Source organism: Colletotrichum phormii (assembly GCF_030913505.1).
Source record: "Colletotrichum phormii strain CBS 102054 chromosome Unknown BDP81scaffold_33, whole genome shotgun sequence".
NCBI classification, from domain to species: domain Eukaryota; kingdom Fungi; phylum Ascomycota; class Sordariomycetes; order Glomerellales; family Glomerellaceae; genus Colletotrichum; species Colletotrichum phormii.
In genome coordinates, this window is record NW_026851475.1 from 393,353 (window position 1) to 418,649 (window position 25,297).

General features: G+C 52.6%; 10 protein-coding genes across 10 annotated transcripts; 7 read left to right on the top strand and 3 right to left on the bottom strand.

Moving 5' to 3' along the window:
* Positions 1–83: 83 nt before the first annotated feature.
* On the top strand, positions 84–977 carry BDP81DRAFT_143695 (uncharacterized protein). The gene has a single exon (XM_060581862.1). The coding sequence runs from the start codon at positions 336–338 to the stop codon at positions 828–830; it is 495 nt and encodes a 164-aa protein (XP_060438807.1). The 5' UTR covers positions 84–335; the 3' UTR covers positions 831–977.
* A 3,198-nt stretch (positions 978–4,175) lies between these two features.
* On the top strand, positions 4,176–6,111 carry BDP81DRAFT_143718 (uncharacterized protein). Its single transcript, XM_060581864.1, has 6 exons — positions 4,176–4,334; positions 4,418–4,488; positions 4,545–4,675; positions 4,728–4,844; positions 4,897–5,746; positions 5,803–6,111. The coding sequence occupies exons 1-6, from the start codon at positions 4,328–4,330 to the stop codon at positions 6,031–6,033; spliced, it is 1,407 nt and encodes a 468-aa protein (XP_060438808.1). The 5' UTR covers positions 4,176–4,327; the 3' UTR covers positions 6,034–6,111.
* Positions 6,112–6,188: 77 nt separating this feature from the next.
* Positions 6,189–6,981, bottom strand: BDP81DRAFT_455114 (uncharacterized protein; the record flags this gene model as incomplete). The annotated part of the gene is made up of 2 exons (XM_060593032.1): positions 6,189–6,640; positions 6,696–6,981. 2 exons carry the CDS (start codon positions 6,979–6,981, stop codon positions 6,189–6,191), a joined length of 738 nt encoding a protein of 245 aa, XP_060438809.1.
* Positions 6,982–7,648: 667 nt separating this feature from the next.
* Positions 7,649–8,418, bottom strand: BDP81DRAFT_440884 (uncharacterized protein). Its single transcript, XM_060591555.1, has one exon. It carries the CDS (start codon positions 8,211–8,213, stop codon positions 7,662–7,664), a length of 552 nt encoding a protein of 183 aa, XP_060438810.1. The 5' UTR covers positions 8,214–8,418; the 3' UTR covers positions 7,649–7,661.
* A 1,999-nt stretch (positions 8,419–10,417) lies between these two features.
* Positions 10,418–11,265, top strand: BDP81DRAFT_440886 (uncharacterized protein). Its single transcript, XM_060591556.1, has one exon. The coding sequence runs from the start codon at positions 10,507–10,509 to the stop codon at positions 10,993–10,995; it is 489 nt and encodes a 162-aa protein (XP_060438811.1). The 5' UTR covers positions 10,418–10,506; the 3' UTR covers positions 10,996–11,265.
* An 830-nt stretch (positions 11,266–12,095) lies between these two features.
* BDP81DRAFT_411170 (uncharacterized protein) lies at positions 12,096–12,845 on the top strand. The gene is made up of 2 exons (XM_060589154.1): positions 12,096–12,323; positions 12,389–12,845. Exons 1-2 carry the CDS (start codon positions 12,206–12,208, stop codon positions 12,472–12,474), a joined length of 204 nt encoding a protein of 67 aa, XP_060438812.1. The 5' UTR covers positions 12,096–12,205; the 3' UTR covers positions 12,475–12,845.
* A 1,877-nt stretch (positions 12,846–14,722) lies between these two features.
* Positions 14,723–15,588, top strand: BDP81DRAFT_143764 (uncharacterized protein). Its single transcript, XM_060581865.1, has one exon. It carries the CDS (start codon positions 14,958–14,960, stop codon positions 15,435–15,437), a length of 480 nt encoding a protein of 159 aa, XP_060438813.1. The 5' UTR covers positions 14,723–14,957; the 3' UTR covers positions 15,438–15,588.
* Positions 15,589–16,270: 682 nt separating this feature from the next.
* On the top strand, positions 16,271–16,741 carry BDP81DRAFT_400050 (uncharacterized protein; the record flags this gene model as incomplete). Its single annotated transcript, XM_060588638.1, has 1 exon — positions 16,271–16,741. One exon carries the CDS (start codon positions 16,271–16,273, stop codon positions 16,739–16,741), a length of 471 nt encoding a protein of 156 aa, XP_060438814.1.
* Positions 16,742–17,386: 645 nt separating this feature from the next.
* On the bottom strand, positions 17,387–19,497 carry BDP81DRAFT_440891 (uncharacterized protein). The gene is made up of 5 exons (XM_060591557.1): positions 19,208–19,497; positions 18,945–19,133; positions 18,824–18,866; positions 18,315–18,764; positions 17,387–18,222 (listed from the first exon to the last, which is right to left on the bottom strand). The coding sequence occupies exons 1-5, from the start codon at positions 19,332–19,334 to the stop codon at positions 17,574–17,576; spliced, it is 1,458 nt and encodes a 485-aa protein (XP_060438815.1). The 5' UTR covers positions 19,335–19,497; the 3' UTR covers positions 17,387–17,573.
* A 1,759-nt stretch (positions 19,498–21,256) lies between these two features.
* On the top strand, positions 21,257–23,833 carry BDP81DRAFT_506955 (heterokaryon incompatibility protein-domain-containing protein; the record flags this gene model as incomplete). Its single annotated transcript, XM_060595676.1, has 4 exons — positions 21,257–21,857; positions 21,914–22,165; positions 22,216–22,715; positions 22,755–23,833. 4 exons carry the CDS (start codon positions 21,257–21,259, stop codon positions 23,685–23,687), a joined length of 2,286 nt encoding a protein of 761 aa, XP_060438816.1. The 3' UTR covers positions 23,688–23,833.
* Between the last annotated feature and the right edge of the window lie 1,464 nt (positions 23,834–25,297).

The following is a 25,297-nucleotide window of genomic DNA, read 5'->3' on the forward strand; positions in this document are numbered from 1 at the left end:
AATTGGCCTCGTAACGCAAGACACCGAGTGACAGTCACGGGAAGCAGGAGCCGAGAATAACAGGACGATCACCTCACCCAACAGGCCGGGCCATCGTCTGTACTTATTCTTGGGAGCACCGACGCTAAGGACTGCCTTCCTCGGGGGTGGTTAACCAGGGAGACGTCCTTTGGCGATGGGGCAACTTTTGCCAGATGGGGACAGGATGTGTCAAGTTTTGATGCGACTCTGTGTAGACCGTCCCGCAAGGTCGAACGAGATGGGTCCCATGGGCTAGATTCTTGGGTCGTCCCTCATGTCAATGTTATTGCTAGCCCCTTGGGTTCATCATTGACATGTTTGAACCCTCTCGTCTGTCATGTTCCAGACATGTTGCTTCATCTACTGCGTTGGTGAGATTCTCAATTGTTGGAAATCCGGGGTATGTCAGATCAGCGTGGTGGGATCTGAGTACTGACCGACATGGTGCTTATGGTTCCCAGATCCGGACGTCGGCTCCAATACGCGTTCTGCTGCCGCTTGCTCTTTGCCCGATGATCACCTATTCGCTCAAGACTTTCCGAGCCCGAAGCATCTCCAACCCCTTCAGAAATCCTTCGGCTCCTCTAGCAATAACTCGAGGAACAAGCAGCGGAGTCCTCCGTCTTGTTTCCAACCCCTGGTTCATGGAGTTCCTACATACCCCGCCCACCCACACACAGAGAAGTCTGGCACATCACACGATTTGGTCCACCCCCGCAGCGGGTTCTCCGTCGCAGAAAACAGCAAAAAAGAATTACGGGAAAATAAAGGCCAAGGCATGTAACGTCGGGGAAAAGTCCCGGAGCTAACATCAGAAGCGGAAGTTGGCCGAGTTGGTCTGGGTGGATTCAGAGCAGAAATCTTTACCACTTCCCCACCGCCCGCGGCAGAGTGCCAGAGACTTTTGTGTTCGTGAGTCGTGACTAAGGTGTTTTTCCCGTGGGGAATGTTTTGACTTCTCTGGGGATCCCGCTGGCACCAGACTCGACTGAGGATTGTGAGGGGAAAATCCCCATCTCGTCAGCAATAGCACCGAGAAGACGCCGTTGGGTCGACATCAACTGATCGACGTGCAGATATACTTCATACCGGCCACAAGCTCAATGTTTTCCAAGATTCAACGGACCGCCCACATGGCCGCCACGTTAATTAGATGGTTCCCGGATGAGAAAACATCCCTCATACCGGGACACATACCGGGATATTCGTCGAAGCTCCGAAAAAAAAAGTCAAATTGAGCCGCACCCTTGGCAACAGTGCCGGGAACGCGCTATTACCCAACTTGCCCACTCCTCGATGCTTCCAGACTTGCTTTTATGGTTATTGAGCCCGGTCACTTGCAAGTCAGGGGTCATGCCATCCCCGGCGCCATGCTGCTGCTTGACTAAGCGTCCCACAGCAACGTTACCTAGCAGGCTAGTTCGCGTGTGCCCGACCTCGTTGCCCGCGGGGTTGGTTTCTGACTGGTCCCTGTAATCAAAGGCAGAATTTTTCTGCAGACGAATTCGCTTCTGCAGTGCGCTCGTCCAGGCGATTGTCGTGTCGGCAGGGCCCGGCCGAGTTGCTCGAATTTTATTTACCTTTGACCGATGAAGTTTGCGTCATTGAATCGCAAAACATCGAAGCTCGGTGTTCTCTCCGGCGATATTTAGTCGGCTTACGTAGCCGGCGCTAACCAAGAGAGCTCCATAGTTGTGATACTGGGCAAACGTCTGTTCATGATCCCATGATGGCATCAAATTTTCTACCGGCAAAATACTCGTCACCGTTTCAAGTCGATATTGGTGCATCGTGGATTGCGCATGAGATCCTGGCTTTACTGGTGGGGGCACGACAGGACCCGTTTTCCACCTGCGGGTGAAGTCGGAAGAGTAATGATGAATGCCCCACGATGTCGGTTTCCGAGTCTTTTGGGAGATGCTCGAGGGAAAATAGCGGAGTTGACGATTTGCTTCCTGACTCGATACGTCGTGGTCTCGGCAATCTCTGCCGGGAAGCGTACATGGAACTGATGGATCCTGCGTGGGTTGCGACTTGCCAGATGCATTTTCGTCGGCACGTACACCATCTGTGAGATTGAAACTATGAATTTGACATGCTGTTTTGTTGCAATCGTGGTACATTCCCACACTATGTCAAGACGTTGTTACGTTTTAGGTCCCGCGTTCTGTCCGCTACGCACCCTGGGAGGCTTGAAACCGCACAGGGACATGAGGGACATGCCTGTTAAAGAGGGAAAGCTTGAAGGAGCATAAAAGAAGCATACTCTCAGTCCACAATTTCTTGCACTGAGAACCAAGGCCGGCCGACTGAGGTAAGCTTCGCTATGTGTATGGAATCAAGGATCATATGCGAAGACAGTCGCGTCTGGAGAGGCAAACAACACTGCGTAAAGCTCGTGTATTATAAGCTCATGGCGTTAAATAGAACAACAACAACAAAAGTATTATAAGCTACCTAACCTTCATTGATCATTCCTCAGACCACTTTTGAACAAACATCGATCGGGAGCCGTGCAGGCGGACTCGAGACATGTATTTGGGAGTCATGGTCTTCAAAGTTCAAAGTTGAAATCGCAGAGCGACTCTCAATGATGGTAAATCCTACGGTAACGACGAAGTGGGATTCAGCTTCTCGATCGGCAGTCATCCGAAGTGCATCTGACACGTGGGTGAACCACGATGCGGGGTCATGTCATTGGGTCCCTTAGATTGAGTGTCCATGATTCCTGGGATCCATCGACGGCAGTTGCGAAGAAGATTACTCCGGGCATTGCTAATGCAAGGTAACCTTTGAAGGCGGGCAGTCCCGCAGGTCGACAGCGAGAGGGACACTTGGCTCTGGGCACATTATGCAGTCTAGAGAGCACATATGGAAGGGAGTGTCAGGCTTGTCCCCCCGCAATATTCCCGTTGAGGCTGGAGAGACATCCGGAGAGGCCGGGGTAAATTCTGGGGTTCTGTGGGTTTGAGTCTGCCTGATTAGTTGACATCTGTTGGGCAGCGATTATCAGGTAGGGGGTCAATGGGATGTATTGATGAGTATGAAGAACGAGTGGCTATGGGAATATCCCGACTATCTATATAGTGAGTGGAAGACCCTTTATACTGGCATATCCTTGCCAAACTTAGTCATGCTTGTGTAAGACCATATTGTCTCATAGGCATAGTGTGACAATCGTTGTAACGAGTGTACTGGGATGGGCCTGACAACATCATCAAAGCACAACCACCAGCCGATGATGTATTGCACGGAACATGACGACTCTGTGCGCGGCATCTTTTGACATCGCAACTTTCAACAATTGACCTAATCTAAAGCTCCGTAAGATTGAATGGCTTGGACTGCATCGCAAGCTCGGTCTACCAATGTCACGATGAGACCCCCAAAGGCAGGTGCTGCAAGCTCTATCATCTGAGCAGGATCAGGCCTGGTCAACTTCGTTCCAAGGAAGTCAGAAGCATGCCACCTGACAACAAGCTAAACGAGGGGGAACATTCAGAATCTTCGAATTGGTAAGCCCTTTGACAATGGCCTTGTCATCTGTGAGGAGTTTGTGTCAATGGCTGAAATTTGAACCATCCCGCCTCTAGGGTCTTGTGCCTGACTACGTCAATGCAACCAAAGTAGATGCTCAAAATTTGTGCTTTTGTGCCTTCTGAAACATTAAGAACGCTGCAGTATTTATACTCAACGGAGCTAAGTCTGTGTGCCTGTTGTCGTTTCTCTCAATTTGATGGTATTTGGCCATTCCGCAGGAGGACTTTCATTTGAGATCTACCTTGACATAGTGGTACGTTGGGAGTGAAGTTTGGACGGGAGTTTGCTTCCATTAACTTGTAACCTAGGGGCAGCAAAGCACTACCTGGCCGAACATGTTGAACAGGCGTTGGTGATGATGTTGAGAGACGATAAGAAGACAAGACAAGCAAATATTTGCTGGCCGTGATTAGATAAGAAAAAGGCCTTTAGATGATTGAAGCGGATAGATGAATACATTTATCCGAAACAAGGGGCTTATGTCAGTCCGCTTGATATTTCTGTATCGGGGATGTGCCCCGCGCTAACCTGTACAAAATGGCCCGTGCACACAGCCCCTGCCCCACCATGGCGGGGAGCTGCTGCCGTTTTGTCACAGAACTCGGCGGTCGACGTTTAGCACCAAAAAAGATGAGACACGTCGTCGCAAACCATTCCTCGAGATAATCTGATAATCTCGCTGCTTTCCTCTCTCGATTGCTTCTTCTCTTCTAGGTCAACCTCTGCTCGGTTCTCTAGATACCCAATCCCTCCGTCCAGATCCAAGATGCCTGGTATGGGTCCCCCCCGCCATTGGCCCCTCCAACCGTCACCGCAAACCTTACACCAAGCTAATTAATCACCGTGCAAATGACAGCTCCCTACTCGACTGGCGACAAGACCTCGTTTGGCTGGGTCACTGCCCGTGAGCGTTGGCCCGTCATCATTGTATGCCTTTGGTATCCTTCTTGACAGTTGATCCCTTGCTGACAGCCCCGCCATAGACCCAAGCCATCGACGACCTCTACCGATCCGTCGCCCAGACCAAGGACGCCGAGAAGGAAGCCGAGGGCAAGAAGATTATTGAGGATATTGTCAATATCAAATACGAGGTTCAGCACGACCGGGCATTGACGTACGGCTCTCTCGATCGATACTCTCAGCGCTGCTGTTGCTGACCATACCAGACCGATCGAGGACGATGGATACCCCGACGTGAGCATCTACAATGAGGAGCTCAAGAAGCTCGGCTCTCCCACATGGCTGAACGTGCCGTGGCTCTACACCGAGTGCTACCTCTTCAGGTAAGCTGCATTACTCACACCACTTGGCGGACACGAGCTGACACAGCAGCAGACGTATCAGCACGCACTTTGCCCGGTCCACCCACTGGAAGAACTACGACGTCTTTGCCCGCCAAAAGATGAGCACGTTTAGATCGTCCCGCCCCGCCGTCGTAGAGCTGGCGTCAAAGTACAAGGAGCTCGTCGAGCAGCTCCAGAAGAACAAGGGCGCATCCCAGGACGAGGCCGCCGAGAAGCTTCTCTTCACCGAAATGTGCGAAATCTGCCTCTGGGGTAACGCGACCGACCTGTCCCTCCTGACGAGCTTGACGTACGAGGACATCCAGAAGCTGCAGGGCTCTGAGGCTCGCAAGGCGTCCGAGAAGAACATTGTCGTCAACGACCTCCCCGCCGTCTACGAGCTCCTGAAGAAGGCCAAGGCCGAGGGCAAGGCTGAGCGCCGCGTCGACATTGTGCTCGACAACGCCGGATTTGAGTTGTATGTCGACCTCATTCTCGCCGGATATTTGCTGTCCGCCGGCCTGGCCACCAACGTCGTGCTGCACCCCAAGTCCATTCCGTGGTTCGTGTCCGACGTGCTCCCGGGCGACTTTGCCCAGCTATTGAGCGCCATCGCGAGCCCCAAGCGCTTCTACGAGACACCCTCACAAGAGGAGGAGCTTCAGGGCAAGACCCCCGAACCTCTCTCGGCTGCGGACTCGGAGAGCCTCGCGTTCCTCTTCCAGGAGTGGAGCCAGTTCCACGCCGAGGGACAGCTCATCCTCCGTCCCAACCGCTACTGGACACACCCCGGCCCCTTTTGGCAATTGCCCGAAGAGGCCAAGGACCTGTACGAGGACCTCAAGGCCAGCGAGGTTGTCATTTTCAAGGGCGATCTCAACTACCGCAAGTTGACCGGTGATGTGAGTACTGGGTAATGAAACTTGTGTTGATGATGATGATACTAATACTAAACTAGGCCAACTGGGATGCTGCCACGCCCTTCACGAAAGCCCTCAAGAACCTCGGCCCCGGATCCGGCCTCAACATCCTCGCTCTCCGCACCTGCAAGGCCGACGTCGTCGTCGGTCTTCAGCCCGGCGAGGACGAGAAGCTGCTCGCGACCGAGGGCGGCGGCGGCGACTCTGGCTCGAGAAAGTGGGCTTGGAGCGGCAAATGGGCCGTGGTGTCTTTCTCGGGCGGGAAATAAACTTGTCGCTTGATTGCTATGTTTTTTTTTTTTACTTTCACTTTTGGTGTTTATTTTACTGCCGCTATAGAGCCATGACCGATAGACTATTGAGAGAAACCACCTCCCCCCCCCAGACGCGAATAGAAAGGCTGGCCTTTTTTGCCTGGCCTAGTCTAATTTCCTTCTTCGACCATTTGCGCTAGCTTTGCGCTTCTCCCACCGACTCCCATGGTACTTGTGTCTTCCCTCTTCAGTTGTATCCTGGGTCTACCTTGAGGCTGTCGGACCCAATCTCCCGCCCCGGATTCATAGACCGGGACGCTGGGAGGTTGGCGTTGTGATTGTCGCTGTCTCAATGCCTCCCGGGCTGGTTTACATGTGCCGCAACCCGAACAGTGGAACTTTGGCGGTGTAGCTTGCTTAGGGTATTCAGAGTGCTCGGCCTGCTGAGTTGGCTCGGTAAGTTGGGTTGGTGCGGACTGGACAGTTGATTGAGTCTGGATGGTTGACTGAGACTGGACACTTGACTGAGATTGCTCCTCTGGCAAGCGCCCCATAGCTCGAAGCTCCGCCAGTCTCATCTCCTCAGGAGTTCTGTGTGGTATATACGCCAAAGAAGATTCCCCTATCATAAAAAGTCAGCACTCGTCTTTTTCTTCCCAAGAACTGGAGACACTTACAAGGATCGCATCCATGGCAGAAGACATGTTCACAGCCATTACCCTCACACGTCATGGAATTCTCGTTATCCATGTCACACTTGTGGCAGATCCATCGCCTGTCCCATTCCTCGTACTTGCACTCGATGGCGTCACAGACACCGCGGACTGTCTTTTCAGCCAAGGTGGGGTTTGAGCATCTTCTTGCAGTGATTCGGTATGAGCAGTTGTCGAAAGCGCGTTCGCAGTACGGCGTGGAGGAGCTTCTGTGGCCGCAGTCGTAGTGATAAGTTGTTTTGATGCACATTTTGGCGGTGAGTAATGTCAGACTTGAGTGGGTTGTAGTGATGCGTTGTAGTTGTTGTGATGAAGGATCTTGTTGATTGTATGATTTATATCGAGAAGAGAAAATCTGAAGAGGAAGAGGCCATAGGAAAGAGGATAAAGAGGACAGCGACTAGAGGCAACGGAGATGACCCCAAAAAGAACTTTGACGAGACGGAAGGTTTGGTTCATGGATGGTCTTGAATGTGCGGTAAGGGCACTTCTGTCAACGCGGGACGGCAAGACACCTTGGGAGACATCGCGGCTTCCATGGTTCACAACCTGGAGGGATGGCAGCTGACCCGGTGTTTCCCGCTTGCCTCTGCTATCCTGCTGGGTGTCGACTTCCTCTCCCCTTCACCGAGAGTTTGCGGGAAAGCATCACGGGCCTCACCGGACTCACCGAGCCTTCCCGTGAGAACCTTTGCTTCATGAGAACCTCCGGAGACGGACATTGATGAATGAGATATGTGGATATGACTCACTACCTCATAGTAAGCAAACATGATCATTTGACAAAGGAAACACTTGGTTCAAAAGAGCAGTTCTCCCAATAACGCCTATCTAGGTGCCACTTCGACTCCCCCCAGTATTAAGTATCCCGTCTCTCACCTCCCCGCCGCCTCTCTACCCACCCACGTCCCCCCCCACCCCCCTCCAGACTCAAACACAAAGCCCAGCACAGTCGGCACCTCCCTGAAGCGGGTGACAGTCATCCCGCGGATCATCGACGCACCACTTGCCGGCGGGACACTTGATGGCCGCGATGCCGCCGCACATGATGGGCACGACGCAGATACCGGTCTGATCGCACGCCAGGCCGCAGCCCTTGCGAAAGGGATCGTCGATGCACTCGAAGCTGGCGGGGCAGGGGTTGGGCGTCGGGCGGAGGCCGCCGCACTCTTGGTAGATGTTTGTCTTTGAGGGGGCGAGGGAGATTGTTTTGGTTGCCGCGGGGCGGGATGTTATTGTTGAGAGGGAGGCTGATGCTGCGGAGGAAGAGTTTGATGTTGCTGATGAGGAGGAGGAGGAGGAAGATCCTGGGGAGGATGCTGGTGGTGCTGGAACTGCTGGGGCGGCGGAGGAGGATGGTTGTGGGACGAGGGTTGTTGGTTGGGTTCCTGGTTGTGTGAGGAAGGGTGTTACGGCTGGCGCGGAGGCGGCGGCGGCGAGCGCTGTTGAGCCGAGGATGGCGAGGAGGTTGTTGATGCGCATCGTGAGGCTTCTGGGTAGTAGTATCTTGGTTGTGGTTCGCGCGTATTGATGTCTGTTGTCTACGGAGTACAGTCTAAACGCGTGTTCGGTGGGATGGGCGAGAACCTAGGAGACGAGAAGGATGAGCAGCAAGAAGAAGAGAATTGGTGACTTTTTTGCAAAACGGCAGGCCGTTGGTTTGTTGATGTATGAAATTGACATGGCTGTCGTCTGGAATGCGGTCAGATGGGTTGTCTTGGTGCTTCATCTATCCCGAATTCCAGTCCGCGGTGGGACAACACCACTCCACCGCAGTCACCGCCACTGTCACGACCACCCGCCATGACAGCCTGCCACTTTTGGGGGTTCGGGAGCACCAGAAAGTGGGATACGGGGTAAGGTTGTCTCCATGAACATTCCCCCGCCAGGTGGGTTGAGGACTGTTTGGGTTGGTGCGAGTTAGCCTCGTGTCTCAGTTGGACTTGCGCCCAAAGGGAGGATTGACATGACACTTCTAGTTTGGGAAGCATCACAACATCGAAAAGGGTCAGGAGAGCGACTCGGGGTGTGACTTGAGATCTCACGATGGTTTGGTCTTTCGCACGTATGGGCTGTGATGGATGTGGGATGCCGTGTGACGACCGGACTGTGGGCAGATGGCTCCCCTTGCAGTCGTGATGGAGATCGTTCCCGGCAAAGCAATCACTTTTTACGAATCGATTCGCGCTGCCAAGGATCATCAAGCTGGCCGGATACATCAAGGCACTTGTAAGGTGCGTTTTGAAGGTTTTTGCAGATCTGTGCAGCGTCGGTCTGCCTCGTAGTTGTGGCTGGCTGGGGAAGCGGCCGCGCGCGAAGAGGGGTTCAGATGTCCTTGGCAAGTCGAATAACCGGCCAAGTGAGAGGTTGCAAGTCTTTTGCGAGCTTGAAGTCCGATAGAGTTGGGTTACCGGATATCTGCAAGGCTGGGATGGGTCAGCTTGGCTCGTATCAGGTTTACTTCGTGAATTCCACCCGATGGTCGGCCTGCCTTCGTCCGCCGATCGGCCCCGCTTCTCCGAGTCGGGTCCGTCCCATCTCCTCTCGACCCGGGCCGAGATACGCCGCCCAGGCCGGAGACTCCCTCACATGTCCGAGAGGTTGACTCCGGCTCGGTAAGCTTGGGAGATTGACGATGATTCATTCTTCTTTCTCATTTTAGCAACTGGCACACCCATACAGGCGGAAACACGATGTCAATGTCGACGACTTTTGTCCCCACGACTCACCCCCGCGACGGCCGAATCGCTTGCAACGGAGGCACCCAGTCGTACGTCCCCGATGCCTTCGTAAGCCACACATCCTAAAGACCCTCCGCAGCCCTCGGCGTGTCGCCATTAAACAGAGTCCCGCTAAAAAAACGTATGAAGGAACCCTGGATCAAACTCATACGCCGCCTGCACCTTATCCACCTCCAACCCCTCGAACTTCCCTTCCAGATGCTCGATCTTCCTCCCGCCGATAATCGGAAAACACATACGGCGTCCTCTGTATCGCGCTCGTCAGCGCGACGTGCAATAACCCAACACCCTTATCCTCCGCAATCGCCTCCAGCACCGCCGAGACCTATTTGTCGCGCTCCGAGGTGCGATGGAGTTGCGTCCCGGGTTGCTTTCCTCTCGGGCCTTGAATCCCTCCGCCTTTTGGAACCGGCCCTGGTTCAGCACGCTTTACGGCGCAATCGCCATACCCTCGCACCGGCAAAAAGGGAATGATGTCCCGCTCCACATGCCCTGGTTCGCCTGCGCCACGACCCAGACGGGCGTATCCGAGATCTTCAGGCTTGCCTCAACTACAGGTGTTTTGATTTACGTATAATTGCTTTTTCACGAGGTAAAGAACCCAACGTTGGCTACATCGCATTCACTAGGTGTGAAAGAAAGGCTGCTCTTTGTTTTTCTGCTCCTTACATGCCATTTGAAGCCTACTGCTCTTTTACTTCTGCGAACGACTCCAAAGCTCTCAAAGGCTCTCTGAAGTGAGACTGCAACTTCTAGAGCGAGTAGTCTAAGATGGAAGGAGGTTCCTGTAAAGGTACTAGCTGCGCCGCTTGATCCGAAGATGTGTGTTGGTTGTTAGTTTGTTGGCTGAAAGGAAACGACTTTTCGTATTCGGCATATTTTCTGACCTTGCCGCATAACGACGTGATGTATCTTATGTAAGGTTGTCAGCAGGTAGCCTGATCGTAACTACAGAATATCGCGCGTTCTCGAAAACCGTTCAAGATCCGGCTCCAAAACGTCATGAACAACTCCATACTTATTACCAACTACACATGCTCTGCGCACCCTTCATCGCCATGCGTCTCAGCCCTGTCCGACCTTGTGAAGGGCCCCCGACCTTCCAAGAGGAATACCGCGGCATCTACAGACCGAACTTCATCGAAGCCTGGCACGGTCAACAGATCGTGGCGCCGGATACACCCTACGTCGCAGCGGCGGGCAAGAACAGCTTATACTTTATCGATACCCGCTTCGACCCCGACGTCGCGAAGCACATCAAAGCGCAAATCAAGAGGGCGACCACGGCTGGCGAGCCGGAGGAGTTTATCTCCATTGATGAGATCGAAGCCACGGCGGAGGTCAGGAACAGAGCGACGGGGGGGACGGTGTTTGTGTTTGATCCGGTGTATGCGAGGGTGCTGTTTGCAAAGGGGATTAATAGGCGCAATCCGGAGATTAAGTTGCCTGAGCATGAGATTGCTGGGGCGTGGTTGGTGACTTATGACGATGGGAGGCTGACAACAAAGACGGGGGAGGTTTGATTATGATCGTTTAGCTGTTGATGAAAGAGGAAGAGGAGTGACAGATGCAAGATGAATCACAGCACTTGACGTTTGCAATTCGTTCTGCAAACTGTCTACCTATGCGAAACGGAATTGTGAAGAGATGGACAACCCGCGTGGTCACTACAAAGGCCTATGGTTGATCTCATGCTGACCATGACTTCTAAACCTTTAAGTTGTGTCTCATTGTTTAGCGCTTGGTAGAACGGTCAACAAACTGAGACTTGTAAATCAATGTTGTCATCCAACAAGTGGAGTCACTCAACTTCCAAACGCAGACCATCTGTCACAAATCAGCATATAGAGTAGCTCATGGAAATCGGGATCTCAACTGTGGTCTAATCAACTATGGAAAGGGGAAAAGGGAAGCCCTCGAGGGAGCCCCTTTTGTATGCCCATACCCCTGTCCACCCCTTATCTCTACCCCTGAGATATCCACTGCTATACTTCTTTCGTGACACCATCTACGGATAGTTGAGGGAAGATAGGGACTTTGGCCGTGGTCCTTCTTGGCGTTAGTTTTGAGTTGCTGAAGTCGAAGGATTGATCTTTTGTCTAGCTTGCGGGGTAATAGAGTGGGTAGAAAACAAAAGATCAACGGTCGGCCGACCGCCAAGACCGCCCACACGCCCGCAACTAGGGCGGCAGAGTTCCTCACTTTGACAGATGGGGCTTTGATGAAGTCGGCTCATTGGGTGTCTGGGACATGACCTACCGGTGGTCCCGAGTTGAGGATTCCCGGGATAGCAATCTTATCTCGATGATCAAGTTGTGATGCGTCGCCATCGCGAGGCTGAGGAAGTGGGTTAGGATTATAGGCGACGTGAATGGGGAAGAGATTTGCAGTGGGATGGGATGATTTTGTGTTTTTATGCCAAGAGGAATTTCGGTTTCGTGAGCGCTATGGTGTCTGCCAAGAGGACATGCGTGATCCTTTGGCTTGGAGTTGAGGGATATTTGGCCAGACGTAGAGATTATGGGCTGATTGTGATGCCTGAGCTTCTGAAGTCTCAAGGCATGGAATACTCAAAGCAAGGAGATCGTCGGGCAGAGCGAGTATAAATATGAGGCTTAGTTCCCGGCAGACTCTCATTATAACAACAGCAACAGCAACAGACTCAACAAACTCAACAAAATCTTCTGTGTAATTATCATCCAAATAGTTACCCGGTCAACTACATTACCCACAATGCTCTTCAAGACCTTTTTCCTCATCACGGCCACGGTGGCCCCCTCGGTCCTCGCGGCATGCACGGGAGCGCCGTTCCAGGGGACTTGCAACGACTGCGTTGTCGAGTGCCACGACAGTGAGTGTAGCTCGGAGGAACTTGACATGTCCAATATATAGATCTATATACTGACGAAAGTGTAGCCTACAACGGACCGGGCAGACAGGAGTCTCTTCAGCGGGCCAGTTGCCAGTTTGCCTGCCTCGCGTTCTGCGACGACTGCGACTAAGGTACGGCCGGTGGAGGCCATAGTCTATCAACACATAGTCATCTGCGTCTAAGCCTGGGGTTTTGGAGGCTGATCTGAAGACTACATTGGTCAAATGATGGTGTAGAGATGCCATTACCATTCTCTGAACCAGAATCAAACAGTCCTGGATATCAGGGTTTAGACAATTATATGAAACACATCTTTGCACCTGTACTCTCTTAGCATCATGTTATGGAGATGTGCCTCGGGATCTTTGTCGAGGCAACGCCACCAACACATACATACAAGGTGCTTAGGTAATTCAATGTACCTGTTTTTCGAGCCAAGGATCCCGAAACCTGGAAGACGCCAAACTTGGCCCAAATTTTCAAGCAATTGCCACAGTTACAGGGTCAAAACTTTGGTTGCATACGTGGTGGCTTGATCGAGTCGGACGTGGCTTGGTGCAGACGGGTTGTGCGTACAGTTGATCGGGTCCCGAGGACACGTCGGCGATACTCGCACAGAGTTTTGGCCTAAAAAGTTGACGGGACCTTGAACAGCGGGTGCTTAAGCGTTGCCTTCAGGGGTCTTTAGGGGACCCAGCGGTTCGGCCCCGCCCGTCAGAGCTGCCCCTACAATTACCCGCCGCTGCCTAAACGCCCGCTAACAGTGCGCCTGAGCGCCATCTACGGGTACCTAAAGATGACAAAGACGACGCGCCCGCGATTGCAACGTCCACCAACCTTGTAGGCCTCCCTCGACGTTCACAAAGGCCGCCCGGTAAGCCAACGCAGGCATAGGCACATGGGGGAACCGGAGCTCTTCATACGCGGGCTTCATCTCTTGGATAACCATGTTCCTTGATACTCAAAATATATAGAAAATAGACATCCTTTTTCCCTAAAGGCCACTGGTCATTATAGAGATTTGCACTGAGCGATTGCTGGCAGAGGCGTAGCCGTCTTCTCATGGCGGACCACTTTACTAACAGCCATACAGGGTCACGTACTTGTAACCTTTGCCTCTTCTTTTCTTGCTTTCATCACGTTGCGTCAAGACCATCTCCATCGTCCAACATCTTGCACCGGGAGAACCTTTCCTTGGTTACCCAGGGCAAGGTTTGCTCTGAGCGCACATCTTCAGCCTCAGATTCCTGCCGAGTGAGCTGAGCACAACGCCCTCTTGGCCGAAATCTTTCCTCCCTCATACACACACACCTACACACGCACGCACACCAGGCGCTTTGGCGCCGTCACGGCTGCCCCCAAAAGCTCTACTATGCTATTGTTTTCTTCCTCGTTGCCATTGTCGTCATCTTTTTTGTCGTTAACCTCATGGCATTACCGTCGTCCTCGTTGTCTATGGTGTTGGCGTAGGCGTGGCTGACCCATCGCGAGTGGAAGCAGAGGTGTCGTGGATGTGAGAGGATGTTGAAGAGGAAGAGATCTGCCCGCGGTTCGACAGCTCAGTAAGCCTTGCGCTCAACCCCGAACCTCGCTGTATGACCGTCATGCTGACCGCCGGTACCTCCCCAGCAGACAAATCTCTTATGCCCGCCTCAAAAAGCATCAAGGTACTGTAAGGTATGTTGGTACGTCAGGACATTTGCGGTCACGTCGTGAGTAAGGGTCCAAACTGCCCTTTGCGACGCACGTCCTGTCCACTAATTAGTGTGCCCGGGCTAAACTTTTGTTGCTTTCCACCCCGCTAGTGAGGACATCTTCGGCACGTCAGTCACGCCGTGAGTAAGGTTCTGCCACTGAAGATATGGCTGGTGGTGCGGCTGGACAGGTACGTTGTCTCGCCTTTTCCGACTTCGCATACCTACGTACGCGCCCATGACCTTTGAATGCTAATCCGGTTCGTCAGCCCAGAGGGCCCAGAGGGGTGCCTTTTCCAGCAAAAGCTCTGCGCGGGTTAAAGGGTCCTGTTACTGGATTAAACCACAGAGATACGTATATGCTAGTATACACCACTAAAGGGTAATCAGGTACAGAGAAATTTGCAAAGGGTGAGCTTTTTTACGCACTTATGTGCCTAGAATAATTAAAAGAACCAATAAAGTAGCCTCTAGCAGGGCTCAAAAAACCTATAAAAAAAAACCCTCCCCACCCTCCCCTCGATGCTCTCATTTGTGATGTAGGAATTCTACCGGCCGACTCGGCGTTGACTGTGTTGTAGATTCCCATATTTTTGCTGCGAACTCTGTGCCAAATCTACTCTTCACTCATCACGTGATTCTGGTTATATAATCATCTAGACGCACGCAACGACGTACTTCCTCGCGCAGCCGCGATCCCCCTTTCACCGACATCAACCTCCGTTCCACATCTCGATGCCCACCTTGTGGCAACACACGACCATTGCACCTTGATGATACCAACTACACATATACCCTGACGGCCTGACTGAACCCATTATCGCAACGTGGCTTGTTTAGAGTTTTGTGTCCTCGCGGCAGCAAACTCTGCGCTGTCGCTGACAGTTGCGAGCACTAGTGCCACACAGATGAGTACATAATGCCATCAAGAAGAGGCAGCTTTCAATCTCAATCTTCTTCCCTTCATCTCATCGAGAGTCGCGTGCCTCCCATCCCATTAGAAGCTCTGCGCTCTCACTGGGTCATCACAGCCTATCCCAGCGCAACAGGCTCACCCACTTGCAACAACCGTCTCTTCCTTCTCCCATTGCAATCACACGATCGACGTTCGCTTTTCCAATCGCCAAACCCCCATTCTCGCTCGCAATGGTTCACATCTTCGACTTCCCGCGACCTCATATACGACCATTACGTCACCGTCGAGGGCGGCCATACCTACGACTTCGACAGCAACACACTCCGAGGCGCCATAAACGAGCCCCTTGATCTGACCTTTACTCATACTTGTAAAAAGGCGGCAAGTGATCTTAAGGGTTTGGCTCTGGCATCGAATACGCTCAACCCTTTCAACCGTCTACTCAGAGGAGCATCGCGCCACCGCCGGCCGTTTCAAACCTGATGGTGGAGAATCTCCACTTGCGGTTAGGCCACAAGCTGGATATCATTTGTCCAGACAATATGATCCTTCTAGATGTCGTCTGGACGGAGCTGTTGGAAACCCATCCCAAGTTCGCCCCATATGTGACCCGTCTCAGAAACAGACCAGAAGAGCGCCTTCCGGAATACAGAACGGATACTCACTCCGGCCCGGATGGGTGCTGCGGCGAAACGCCGTCTGTCTTTCGCGATTTCCTCCGCTCCGCTGTGCAAATAATTCTGTCCCACAAACACAGGGCTCGACCCTGAGCAGTTGCGTCATTATGAAAGATACTGCGCGGGCTCCCAGCCCTACGCCGCCCTCGAGAGCCTGGTCGATTTCAACCCCAACCCATGGGCGGTTCCGACTCGAGAGTGGCTGGATGCTGCCATATCTACGGACAGCGGGCTCAAGTCACATGTCGAATTCGAATGGAGCTTTAGCAAGCCAGGAAGGCAACCAAGTCAAATCAAGTATCGCTACTCGGCTGCCGCCGTCGCCATTCGCTTCCTTGAGTCGTTGTCGCATGATGCCAGGATGAACATTCGGCGGATCGTTTTGAACAAAGATTGGAAGGCTGTTAGGCTTTGCAGAGTGCCACGGCGTGGCATTCATCCCATACTGCCAGGAAAACCCCCCTGCTTCTCGTGGACCGGCGCGTTGATATGTGGCGGACAGTCTTCCAGACGACTACTGTTTCTGGCCACCAAGACGCCGTCATGCCTCCATGGGATGATGATCCTCTATCTGCTGACCAGATATCCTATCGTGCCGCTATCTAGATCGCGGAAGCCGTGGAACTAGCAGACGCGGGCATGCCGCGCGGCTCCTTTACTTTGACGTTCGAAGGAGACTCTACATGCGCCGACATTTTCCATACGGTGATTCAACGAGATGCTGCTTGGCAAATGGCCATCGACTCATGTATGGAGCGCAAGATACTCCCAGCATTGGCCTGGGACGTCAGACAGAGAGATACTAGGGTTCCTGCACTCTGGGCCGACGAGGATAACAAGTGGTACATCCTCGAGGGCTTTCCTCAAGTCATGAAAGACATCGTTGCTGGCACGTCTGTCGGGAAGTGCAACTTTCACATGGACGGGAGCTGGAGCGGACTGTGCGACATTGAACAAATCATCCGAACGAATCAGTTCCTGACCATTGCCAACTGGAGAGAAGCCTGGTTCGACCGTGTGTGCCAGAACTTTCAGCCCGATGCACCCTCCCCGCGCTGGGTGCAGATGTTATCTGAGACGAGCCTGGAGACCGTGCTGCCCCCTCTCTAGGGCAGACAACGACGAATTGGACATGGCGGTAGTTGTGGATGAGTTGGAACTATGGGATCTATCAGAGTCTGGCACAGAACTGTCAGATTCTGACACGGAACCGTACATGTAATCTGGACTCGGTTCCATGAGTTTGTTGGCGTCACTGGTCATCGGAAGACGGCAGCGATCAGGGAGGGGACGATAAATACAGCGGCAGCAAGAACTCCGTAACTAGTTACTTGGGATTCTGATTTAGTTAGTACTGTTCACATCAGGCTTGGCCCTCTGTGGGAAAAGTTCATGTTCGTGCCATCTCACGCCGCATCCTACCCCATGAGAATGCAAAGTTGGCGCAATTGTATCCTAGGTAAACCGAAATGCAGCACAAGACATGATGGAAGTACCTGTACAAAGGGCAATCCCTTCGTCTCACAGACTTCGAGTCACTTTCACCGAGATACATGAGTCCATATGAAACCCAAAAGGGTTTTCACTCCGAGAGGCTAGGAATCTCTCCACAGCCTTCCACTCGTCCTAGCTTTCCTCGTATCACCATTGACTCTTTGGCTCCATACCGGCCCGATGATCCTCTAGACTAGGTCGGGCATTGTATGATTCATACGAACCTTGCGGACTCCGTGATCGGAGAAATCCACAATCAGGTCATGAAGTGGGAAAATTGTATTACTCTGCTACTAAAATACAGCCGTCAAAGTTTTGTCTGGTATCTGTATGATGATGTCCCCCTCCCGATGCCTGTAACTCCGTCGCACTAGCCAAAAAAACAAAAAAAAAAAACAAAAAAAAACCTCGAGAATGCCTGAGACCCCTCCAGTCCTCCAACCGGCCTCTAGTCGTATGGTATCCGAGGAAGAGCCTTGACCCGTGCTTCAGGCCGGCCATACACTGAAAACTTTGACTGCAGACTCGGATTGGAACTAATGCTGGGCGTCCGCGGATGGGGAGCGCCGACCCCCTGGCTCACAAACTGTCCAGCCGGGTTGACGTGAGCCCTAGGCGGGGGCATACCCCTCGGCGTGTTGAGACTCGATTCAGGGCTTGTGCTTGCATGATTTCCGTACGGTAGCCTCGGGCTAAGGTTGCCACCAGTGGGAAATCGGGGGCCGTAGTTGCCGCTCTGAAGAGACTTTGGGCTCATGTCGGCCAGGGAGAACTCGTCTACTTGCTGCGGGCGTCGAGCTGGTGGATGGGGTGGAGACGCGGCGGCCGAGTCTCCCAAAGAGAGGGACAGGTTTTGTTTGTGTCTATTCCTCGGCAAAAGTCCCTTTGGCATAAAGGTGTCGTGGATCTTGCGTTGAAACGTCTTGGTCGTCCCAAAGACGAGAAAGGCGACCAGGCTCGGTGTCACGCCGGTCACGTAACCCCTGATACTGGATCGTGCCCGCTTCACGCTGAGGTCGGGCTCCAGGTTGTCGGCGGTGTCGATGGTGTGGCTTGCGGCGGCGATGTGAGGTATCACATTTGTGTACTCGAACACACTGCATGTATATGTACAACAGTTAGCATTCGTCCTGGCGCAAGGTTTAACATCCGGGTACCCAATTGTCCGGTCAGATGTGGCGTGACTGACCAAAGCACCGCGAAGGCGATCGACAGTCGAATCACCAACCAACTGTCATATGTGCTGTTGGTGCCGGCACCGCTGTACGCTCGACTTCGCCCGCCTCGGCTTGAACCACTTCCCAGCCAGACGGACCGTGCCTTGCTGCTAGGAAGCGAAGAGTCAATGTCCGCGTTCCCGTATAGCACGTTCCAACTGGTGAGGTTCCGTCGCGAGTGGACGTATTTCAAGAGGATCATGAGAAGCAGCACAGCACTCCCAAAGAGGCTGAGGACGAATTGTGTATTGGCAACAAACATGTACACCAGGAACGAATTCTGGGCTGGCGGGGAATGCATCAGCCCGACGGTGATAGTAGTGAGGATGATGGGCAGGACTCTTCCCACAATGGAAATAGTGTGAGTTGTCCTCGGTGTTGTCGCGAACCAGCCGTAGACGCTAGCGGCCAGGGATAAGGCACTTTGTTCATGTTAGAAACGCGATGCCTCTCGTTAGGGGACTCTTGATATCGGGCCTACAAGAAGAAGACAAACGTCGATGCAATGGTGAACCCAAAGATGCCTGTCGTTCCGGTCAGTCAGCGCCACCCGTCATCCACGTTGATATGAGGCAAGCCCCGACAAGAGAGGATGCACGCACGAACGTAGCTGAGCACGAGCTTGATGCCCTGGGATCCCTTGTAAAATTGAACCTCGGCATTGTCGGCGTTTTGTCTCGCATAGTAAAATTGTTCCGTCAATATGTCTCGCCAATAGGCGTAGTCGTAGAATTGTTGGCAAATACTTGTCGTCGTGATGATGAGAGTAGCGTAGGAGATGCAGGCAATGTCTAAGAAGAATGTGTAAGACGGGAGTCCGTTGGTTGGCCGTGAGATGATGGAGGAAAGAGGATCGGCAACATACAGCTTGTCCGGTCATTATGCGTCCAAAGGAGCCATACCAGTAGTATATTAGAGAAGAAGCAAATGAAGGAGTAGCATATTACCGCGACAGCTTCGGCATCGACAGCGGCCGGGAGTTGGAATACCATCACGACTATCACTTGCGCTGCGACGTGATCCGTACATGGCGATTTCGCAAGAAACTGAGTTGTAGGGGGCCGAGCTTCTATGGTCTCCTGAGATTCCTCAAGCTCAGACGAGGGGATGCCACGTTTTTGACGCGCACCCAACCGTCTGCCCGTCTCACAAATCCATGCATCCCCCCCCCTCGCCCACCGCCAAAAGCTGCAGATGCTGGGAATCTCAGCCCCGTGTGGGGAGGCTTTGTTGATGGTTTCTTTTCCAGCTCGCCATCCGACGCCGAAATCTATACAGTCATGCTGTCTTATTGCGTGGGAAGATGACTCGCTCCCGACGAGGGGTCTCCTTTGGGACGGATTCCCCATCTCCCCGAAACGAACCCCTGGTCAAAGCCTATCGCGTGGACCGACAGAGGAAGCACAAGGTTGCGCTGCTAGCCAGATAGGTAAACTGAGATGGTGACCCTGACTCGTCCATCGACCATTGCTGCAACCATGCCTGAGTTTTTTTGCATATTAAAATAGCGTCTGGTATAGTACCGAGTGAGCGTGATATTGGACAGCACGTGTTGTCCGGGCATCACTGGTACGTCCGAACCTGATTTAAGTACCATTTCGCTGCATTCCAAGTCGCAACTTGAGACTGCCGGATCGAACTCTCGCTACGGGTACCATGCCCCATGGGATGATGAGACAATCAGACGCGACAATCCGAGTTGGATTCCTTCTCGCCGCGCGTGAGTTCATGCTAACGCATCTTCACGACAGAAATCGCAAGTTACAACGGGCGCCAGTATCTACTCAAGTACTCCGTCAGACCTGCCACGCGGGCCTCCGCCCGATGTCCAACAAGCCCGCATGCATGCGGATACATGTGGAGCGCGAAGTGGGTAATAGCCCCGAAAAGAAACGCGGGTGATCGATCTAGCACCTCGAGTCCAACGGTCGGCGGACAGTAGGGCCGGGTCAACGGGATACCGACCTTTCAATTCCACGAGCCGCTTATGGTCGGTTGCTGGTTGCTGGTTGAAGGGAATAGCATGATGCCACTCGCCAAAGTCCGTCAAGCCTTTGATGAGACTTTCTACGACTTGGAGTCTATCTATGTTGCTTGACAATCCGGTTCACCTTACCTTTTCCAATGGATAACACCATGTGGCTGAGCCTTCAAAGTCTGCCCCTCGCGGTGTTGAGGCTGAAGCTAGATTCCCTGTTTTGAGCAACTGTCAACGAAAATTCATGACCAATCCAAGAATGTAGCCAGACAAGACTTGTGCTGATGTGTGATGTGGATAGGAGAAACATGTACATGTAAACATGATTTGCTGAAGTTCCTGTTTTCTTTGCTGCTGAGACATGGCAAACCTGATCCCAGATGTAGGAAAACCACAATCTTGAGCGCTTCGCGCTGAACGCGCCTCGGACGAGGCGCCTAATTCCTCGCAGGGGCTGGGTTCATCACTTGTGGTGTCAATGTAGATCATATTGATAGCAAAGACTAACTCGAGAGTGCCTGTCGGAAAGAGCATGATACACAATGCCCAGTGCAGGCCAGAGTAATTCCAGACTGCGTGTCTGTGTTGAGAATCGCTAGTTGTCCGTGAAAGGTGCCTGTTGCTGATTCGCCCAAGTCCTTCCAGCTGAAGTTGAGGCCCATGAACCGACCGACACTATGAGTGATCGCCATCCCAGCTCTTCCATTTTGCGCTCAGCCACCACCACTCCAGGGGCGAAGCGCGCGCCTGATTTCTTGGCGCTGTGTCCCACGAAGTTCGGATTCGGGGGAGTTGACAAGAAAGCCTCGGGCTCCCGGTTGCCTCTATTCAAATGCTTCATGTCGTCCATATAAGCCGACCTGAAGAGTTGTCGTAGCTTGAGCACCCCGGCTTCGTTCTATTGTCTCATGAACCTGGAGACAGAATCGACTCAACATGGGACTGACTCTACAAGTTGACACCGAAAACGATAACGTCAGCCGGGAGGAGAACGACTGGCTACAATATCAGGAACAGGCCGAGTCTGAAAGCGACTCGGATTCAGACGATGATTTATTCGACGGGAGATTGAATAACCCATTCATCCGAGCTGGTTCTGTCGCCTTGAACTTGGCGAAAAAATGTGACACGTTTTTCGCCAAGGTTGGGATACGGAAGGCTGAAATATACCGTGACCCCCAGACTGGAAATTGCATGACATGTGGAGGTATGAACGAAGGGTTCTTCTCTCCAATCATGAATATTGAAAAGGGTGCTGTGGCTGGGTGTCCGTCTTGCAGTATCATCAAAGCTGGCGTGCGAGCATGCCTACCAAGGCAGATTGCTAGTAGCTCCAAGATCTCTGTGATGGAGAGTTGGAACTCAGGATGTGCTGGACGCCAGTTTATCAGAACGAAAAGGAGATCAGCAACAGTCCCCGGTGCTTACGGCGTCATTGTTGTCAGGAGCAGCCATCTAGATATCAGCAATGTCTTTGTCCCCTCGACGGAGTTGCGAGAGGATGTTGTTGCCGAACTCAACTTCTTCGGTACCAAAGGTGAGTCAAGTGTCTAGAGTGGAATCTGCAAGGCCGTTCTAATGCCAGTACAACAGAGGAACCGGCATCGTGGGACTCCATCGGCATCGCTTACCACATATCCGGAGACACGTCCTCAGACGAAGCTTTTCGATGGTTCCGAGCGCGTCTAGAGCACTGCATTTCGGAGCACTCATTATGCAGGGCGGCAGACGACGACGGTCGAATGCCAACCCGCGTTCTAGACTTAGGGCCTTTCGATGGTCTTACTGAGAGCGAGGGTTCGCAAGAGACATCCGATGGTGATATCCGACTTCACGAGACTCGAGGTACTTGCGACAGATATGTCTGTTTGAGCTACTGCTGGGGGGCACCATAGATATCCGCTTGACAAAAGATCGATATCACTCATACACACATCGCATTACTTGGTCATCCTTACCCCAAGGGTATCGAGATGCAATCGGACTCACGCGCAAGCTTGGAATCCGCTACATCTGGATTGACTCGCTTTGTATCATTCAGGACGACAAGGACGATTGGAGGGCAGAGGCAGCTCGCATGGCATCTGTCTTCCAAGGTGCTCACGTCACCATCTCAGGGACGAAGTCCTCAAGCCCCCACCAGAGCTACTTCACGCAAAGCCCAGGCAAGTACATGGCAAAGAGAGTAGAGCATTGCGACGGCGAAGGGAAGAGACGGTTTACAAATGTGCGACAGACCGTTCCGCACTTCTTCTCGTCCGACGCATCTGGGGAACCAAACTACAGCCCGGGCGACTTCCCTTTGCTGAACCGTGGCTGGGTGTTCCAGGAGCGTCTCCTGTCTCCCCGAATACTACACCTGGGTGACGTAGAGATGGCGTGGGAATGCAACGAGGTCTGCGCCTGCGAGTGCATGGGAGAGACTACGACATAGGAGACCGAACCGAGATGGGCGCATACCAAAGGTGCTCACGCACGAAACCTATCATCTGCTACTGAGGCCGAAGAGCTGTACCCAGATTGGCGCAGCACGGTAGAGAACTACAAAAAGACGAGGCTCACTTATCAGAACGACATCCTCCCGGCCATTGCAGGTGTAGTGAAGAATATGCAGAGGTTCAGAAAGGACAAGTACTTAGCCGGGATCTGGGAAGACAGCCTACTCGACGATCTCGCCTGGCAGGCTACTCAAAGCGTTTTGCATCGACCAGACAAATGGACAGCACCAACGTGGTCGTGGGCATCTGTGACTTCACAAATCAACTACTCCAACCTGCGTACGATCCTGGCGTCCAAGTTCCTTGAAGAACCCGACTTGAAGGGGCAAAGAACTGTGGTCATTGAAGCTTCAACGGAGTCTGCGGGAGCAGATCCCACGATCGAGGTCATCTCGGGTCACATAGCTCTGTTCGGCCCGATGATTACAGCGCGCTTAGAGTGTGATGAAGAGGAGGAAAGTAACGGTCTTCACCGAACATATTACGCTTTCCATGGTAGCACGATGTTCGAAATAGCCCCTGACTACGATTTCCGGGCGCCAGGGAAAGACTGTGTGCCGCTCGGCAGCACTATTTATCTCTTACACCTGTGCAGAGAGCCGGAACTTCGAAACAAGAACGGTACAGGCTATAAGAAGATGCCAACCAAAGTCTTTTCCCTCGTCCTCCGAAAGGTGGCTGATGGTGAAGGCACTCATGCAGATAGCTGTCCAAGTAGCAAAGGCAAGGTAAAGAACGATGACTCTTCAAAGGGGCCCAATTATGGGACGTACGAAAGGATCGGAATATTGATATTAGCCAGCGATGAAGATGGGATGGAGGATTACGTGGTTGAGAATGGCCGAGACTGTGTGGTGAAGTTGATCTGACCTGGCCACGTTTGCTATTGTCAAAAGATCTGTGGGCAGTATCTCGTTACCAGGCTTAGTCTTCACACATTGTGGGAGGAATTCTCATAATTTTGCAAATTTAGTTTGCTCGAGCATGCGGTGCTGCGCCGCATGTCAAACATGGTGTGATTCCTTGAACGTCGGACCAGAATGTACCTACCTAGTCCAATACTTGATTGCGCGACTTCTAGAAGTAATTGCCGCTTGAGTATTTGTGACGGTCACACTGGCATGACTATGGAGATTGACGAGAGCAAAAGTCCCTTCCGCAACAAATTCTCTTGATTCAGAGTCAAAGGAGAGTCAGATGCCATTGCTGTGATCCGGACAGGTCAATCTATCCTCTTCCCTGAGGTCGCCAAACGGAAGTCAAAGTTTCTTTGTAAATTGACATGTACACTCCGGCGTAGAGGAGCTCATGATAAGCCTCTTGAAGGGGAGAAGTCGGAAGAGACCAGACTTGAGGCGCTCACAAGGTTCGAAACCCTAGCTAGCAGACTCTTGGCCGATGCCAACTGACTTGGCGGGCTTGTAGAACCATGCGGATACCTTTGCCATCGCGGCCTCTCAGCCTAGCGCCGGGGTGAATACCATTTCATTGGAAAAAGCATCGTCTAGCTAGCCACTTCAGCTGGAAATGAGGGCTAGAATGTAGAACACTTATCAATCAAGCAATGCTGCAGGTCCGGACACACACTCGTCTCGAAGATTGAGCTAGAAGAAGCAATGAACCGGACCAATTCCATGGGTTAAATACACACGTCTTGACTTCCATGGCCTGTTCCACAGTCTCCGCTATACAGTCCCGAAGCAGAGGTCTTGGATGAGGGGCCAATCGTGAGACCTTCTTCGCATGCTGTTCCCGCAGCCGTTGCTGGTTCGGAAAAACGCGAACCAACTTGAGCGAGGCAATGTGAAAGGCTGCAGCGTAACAGATCCGGACATGTTGCGCATTGCGGGGGGGATCATTTGAATCTTGCTAGCTTACCCATACCTTATATCCCAGACCTCATAGTCCATATACATTGAGCATGTACCGTGTAGGCTGGGACCGGCGGCGATGTGCTAAGGTGGCTTTGACAAGTCTTACTCCGACACACTTGGCCGCCGTTCAACAGAGCACACACTTGAAGGGGCGAACCTGGGCCACAAGTAGCGATCGAAAATATTGCGGCCGGAAGACAGTCGAAAGAAAATGTACTTTCGGGGCCTAGATTGTTCAGTCCGTATGTCAGTATCAATAATCGCATCAAACGCTCCCACCCCCGCTTGGGAGCTGGTCCTGAGTGATTCTTGCCCACAGCACCCCAAGAGTAAGAAGCCATGCAACTTCCCCACGGGGACGTGAGAGATGAGCATCAAAGATTCAGGTCTATGGTATTGGCCGACATACACCAAGACCCCATTGCATTGCGGTGGCGCGCTGCAGCCAAGCCGTTTCTTGGACCGGTATTCCACCCGCAGCCACCAACGGCGTTCACTCCGGCGTGACCAATGCTTCCAACCTCTGTGGATAGTACCACCTTGGCGGCCCCATCTGGCGTGAACTTTGGGGGAAGAAAGAGGGGAAAGATTGGGTATGGGGTAAG

Coding starts and splice junctions, on each gene's coding strand:
- BDP81DRAFT_143695 (XM_060581862.1), top strand. CDS start 336: ATGTTTGAACCCTCTCGTCTGTCATGTTCCAGACATGTTGCTTCATCT.
- BDP81DRAFT_143718 (XM_060581864.1), top strand. Junction 4,676..4,727: donor CAGCACGACCGGGCATTGAC/GTACGGCTCTCT, acceptor TGACCATACCAG/ACCGATCGAGGACGATGGAT. Junction 4,845..4,896: donor ACCGAGTGCTACCTCTTCAG/GTAAGCTGCATT, acceptor ACACAGCAGCAG/ACGTATCAGCACGCACTTTG.
- BDP81DRAFT_440884 (XM_060591555.1), bottom strand. CDS start 8,213: ATGCGCATCAACAACCTCCTCGCCATCCTCGGCTCAACAGCGCTCGCC.
- BDP81DRAFT_440886 (XM_060591556.1), top strand. CDS start 10,507: ATGCTCTGCGCACCCTTCATCGCCATGCGTCTCAGCCCTGTCCGACCT.
- BDP81DRAFT_411170 (XM_060589154.1), top strand. CDS start 12,206: ATGCTCTTCAAGACCTTTTTCCTCATCACGGCCACGGTGGCCCCCTCG. Junction 12,324..12,388: donor CGTTGTCGAGTGCCACGACA/GTGAGTGTAGCT, acceptor ACGAAAGTGTAG/CCTACAACGGACCGGGCAGA.
- BDP81DRAFT_143764 (XM_060581865.1), top strand. CDS start 14,958: ATGCCATCAAGAAGAGGCAGCTTTCAATCTCAATCTTCTTCCCTTCAT.
- BDP81DRAFT_440891 (XM_060591557.1), bottom strand. CDS start 19,334: ATGGTATTCCAACTCCCGGCCGCTGTCGATGCCGAAGCTGTCGCGGTA. Junction 19,134..19,207: donor GCATAATGACCGGACAAGCT/GTATGTTGCCGA, acceptor CATTCTTCTTAG/ACATTGCCTGCATCTCCTAC. Junction 18,223..18,314: donor ATCGCCTTCGCGGTGCTTTG/GTCAGTCACGCC, acceptor ATATACATGCAG/TGTGTTCGAGTACACAAATG.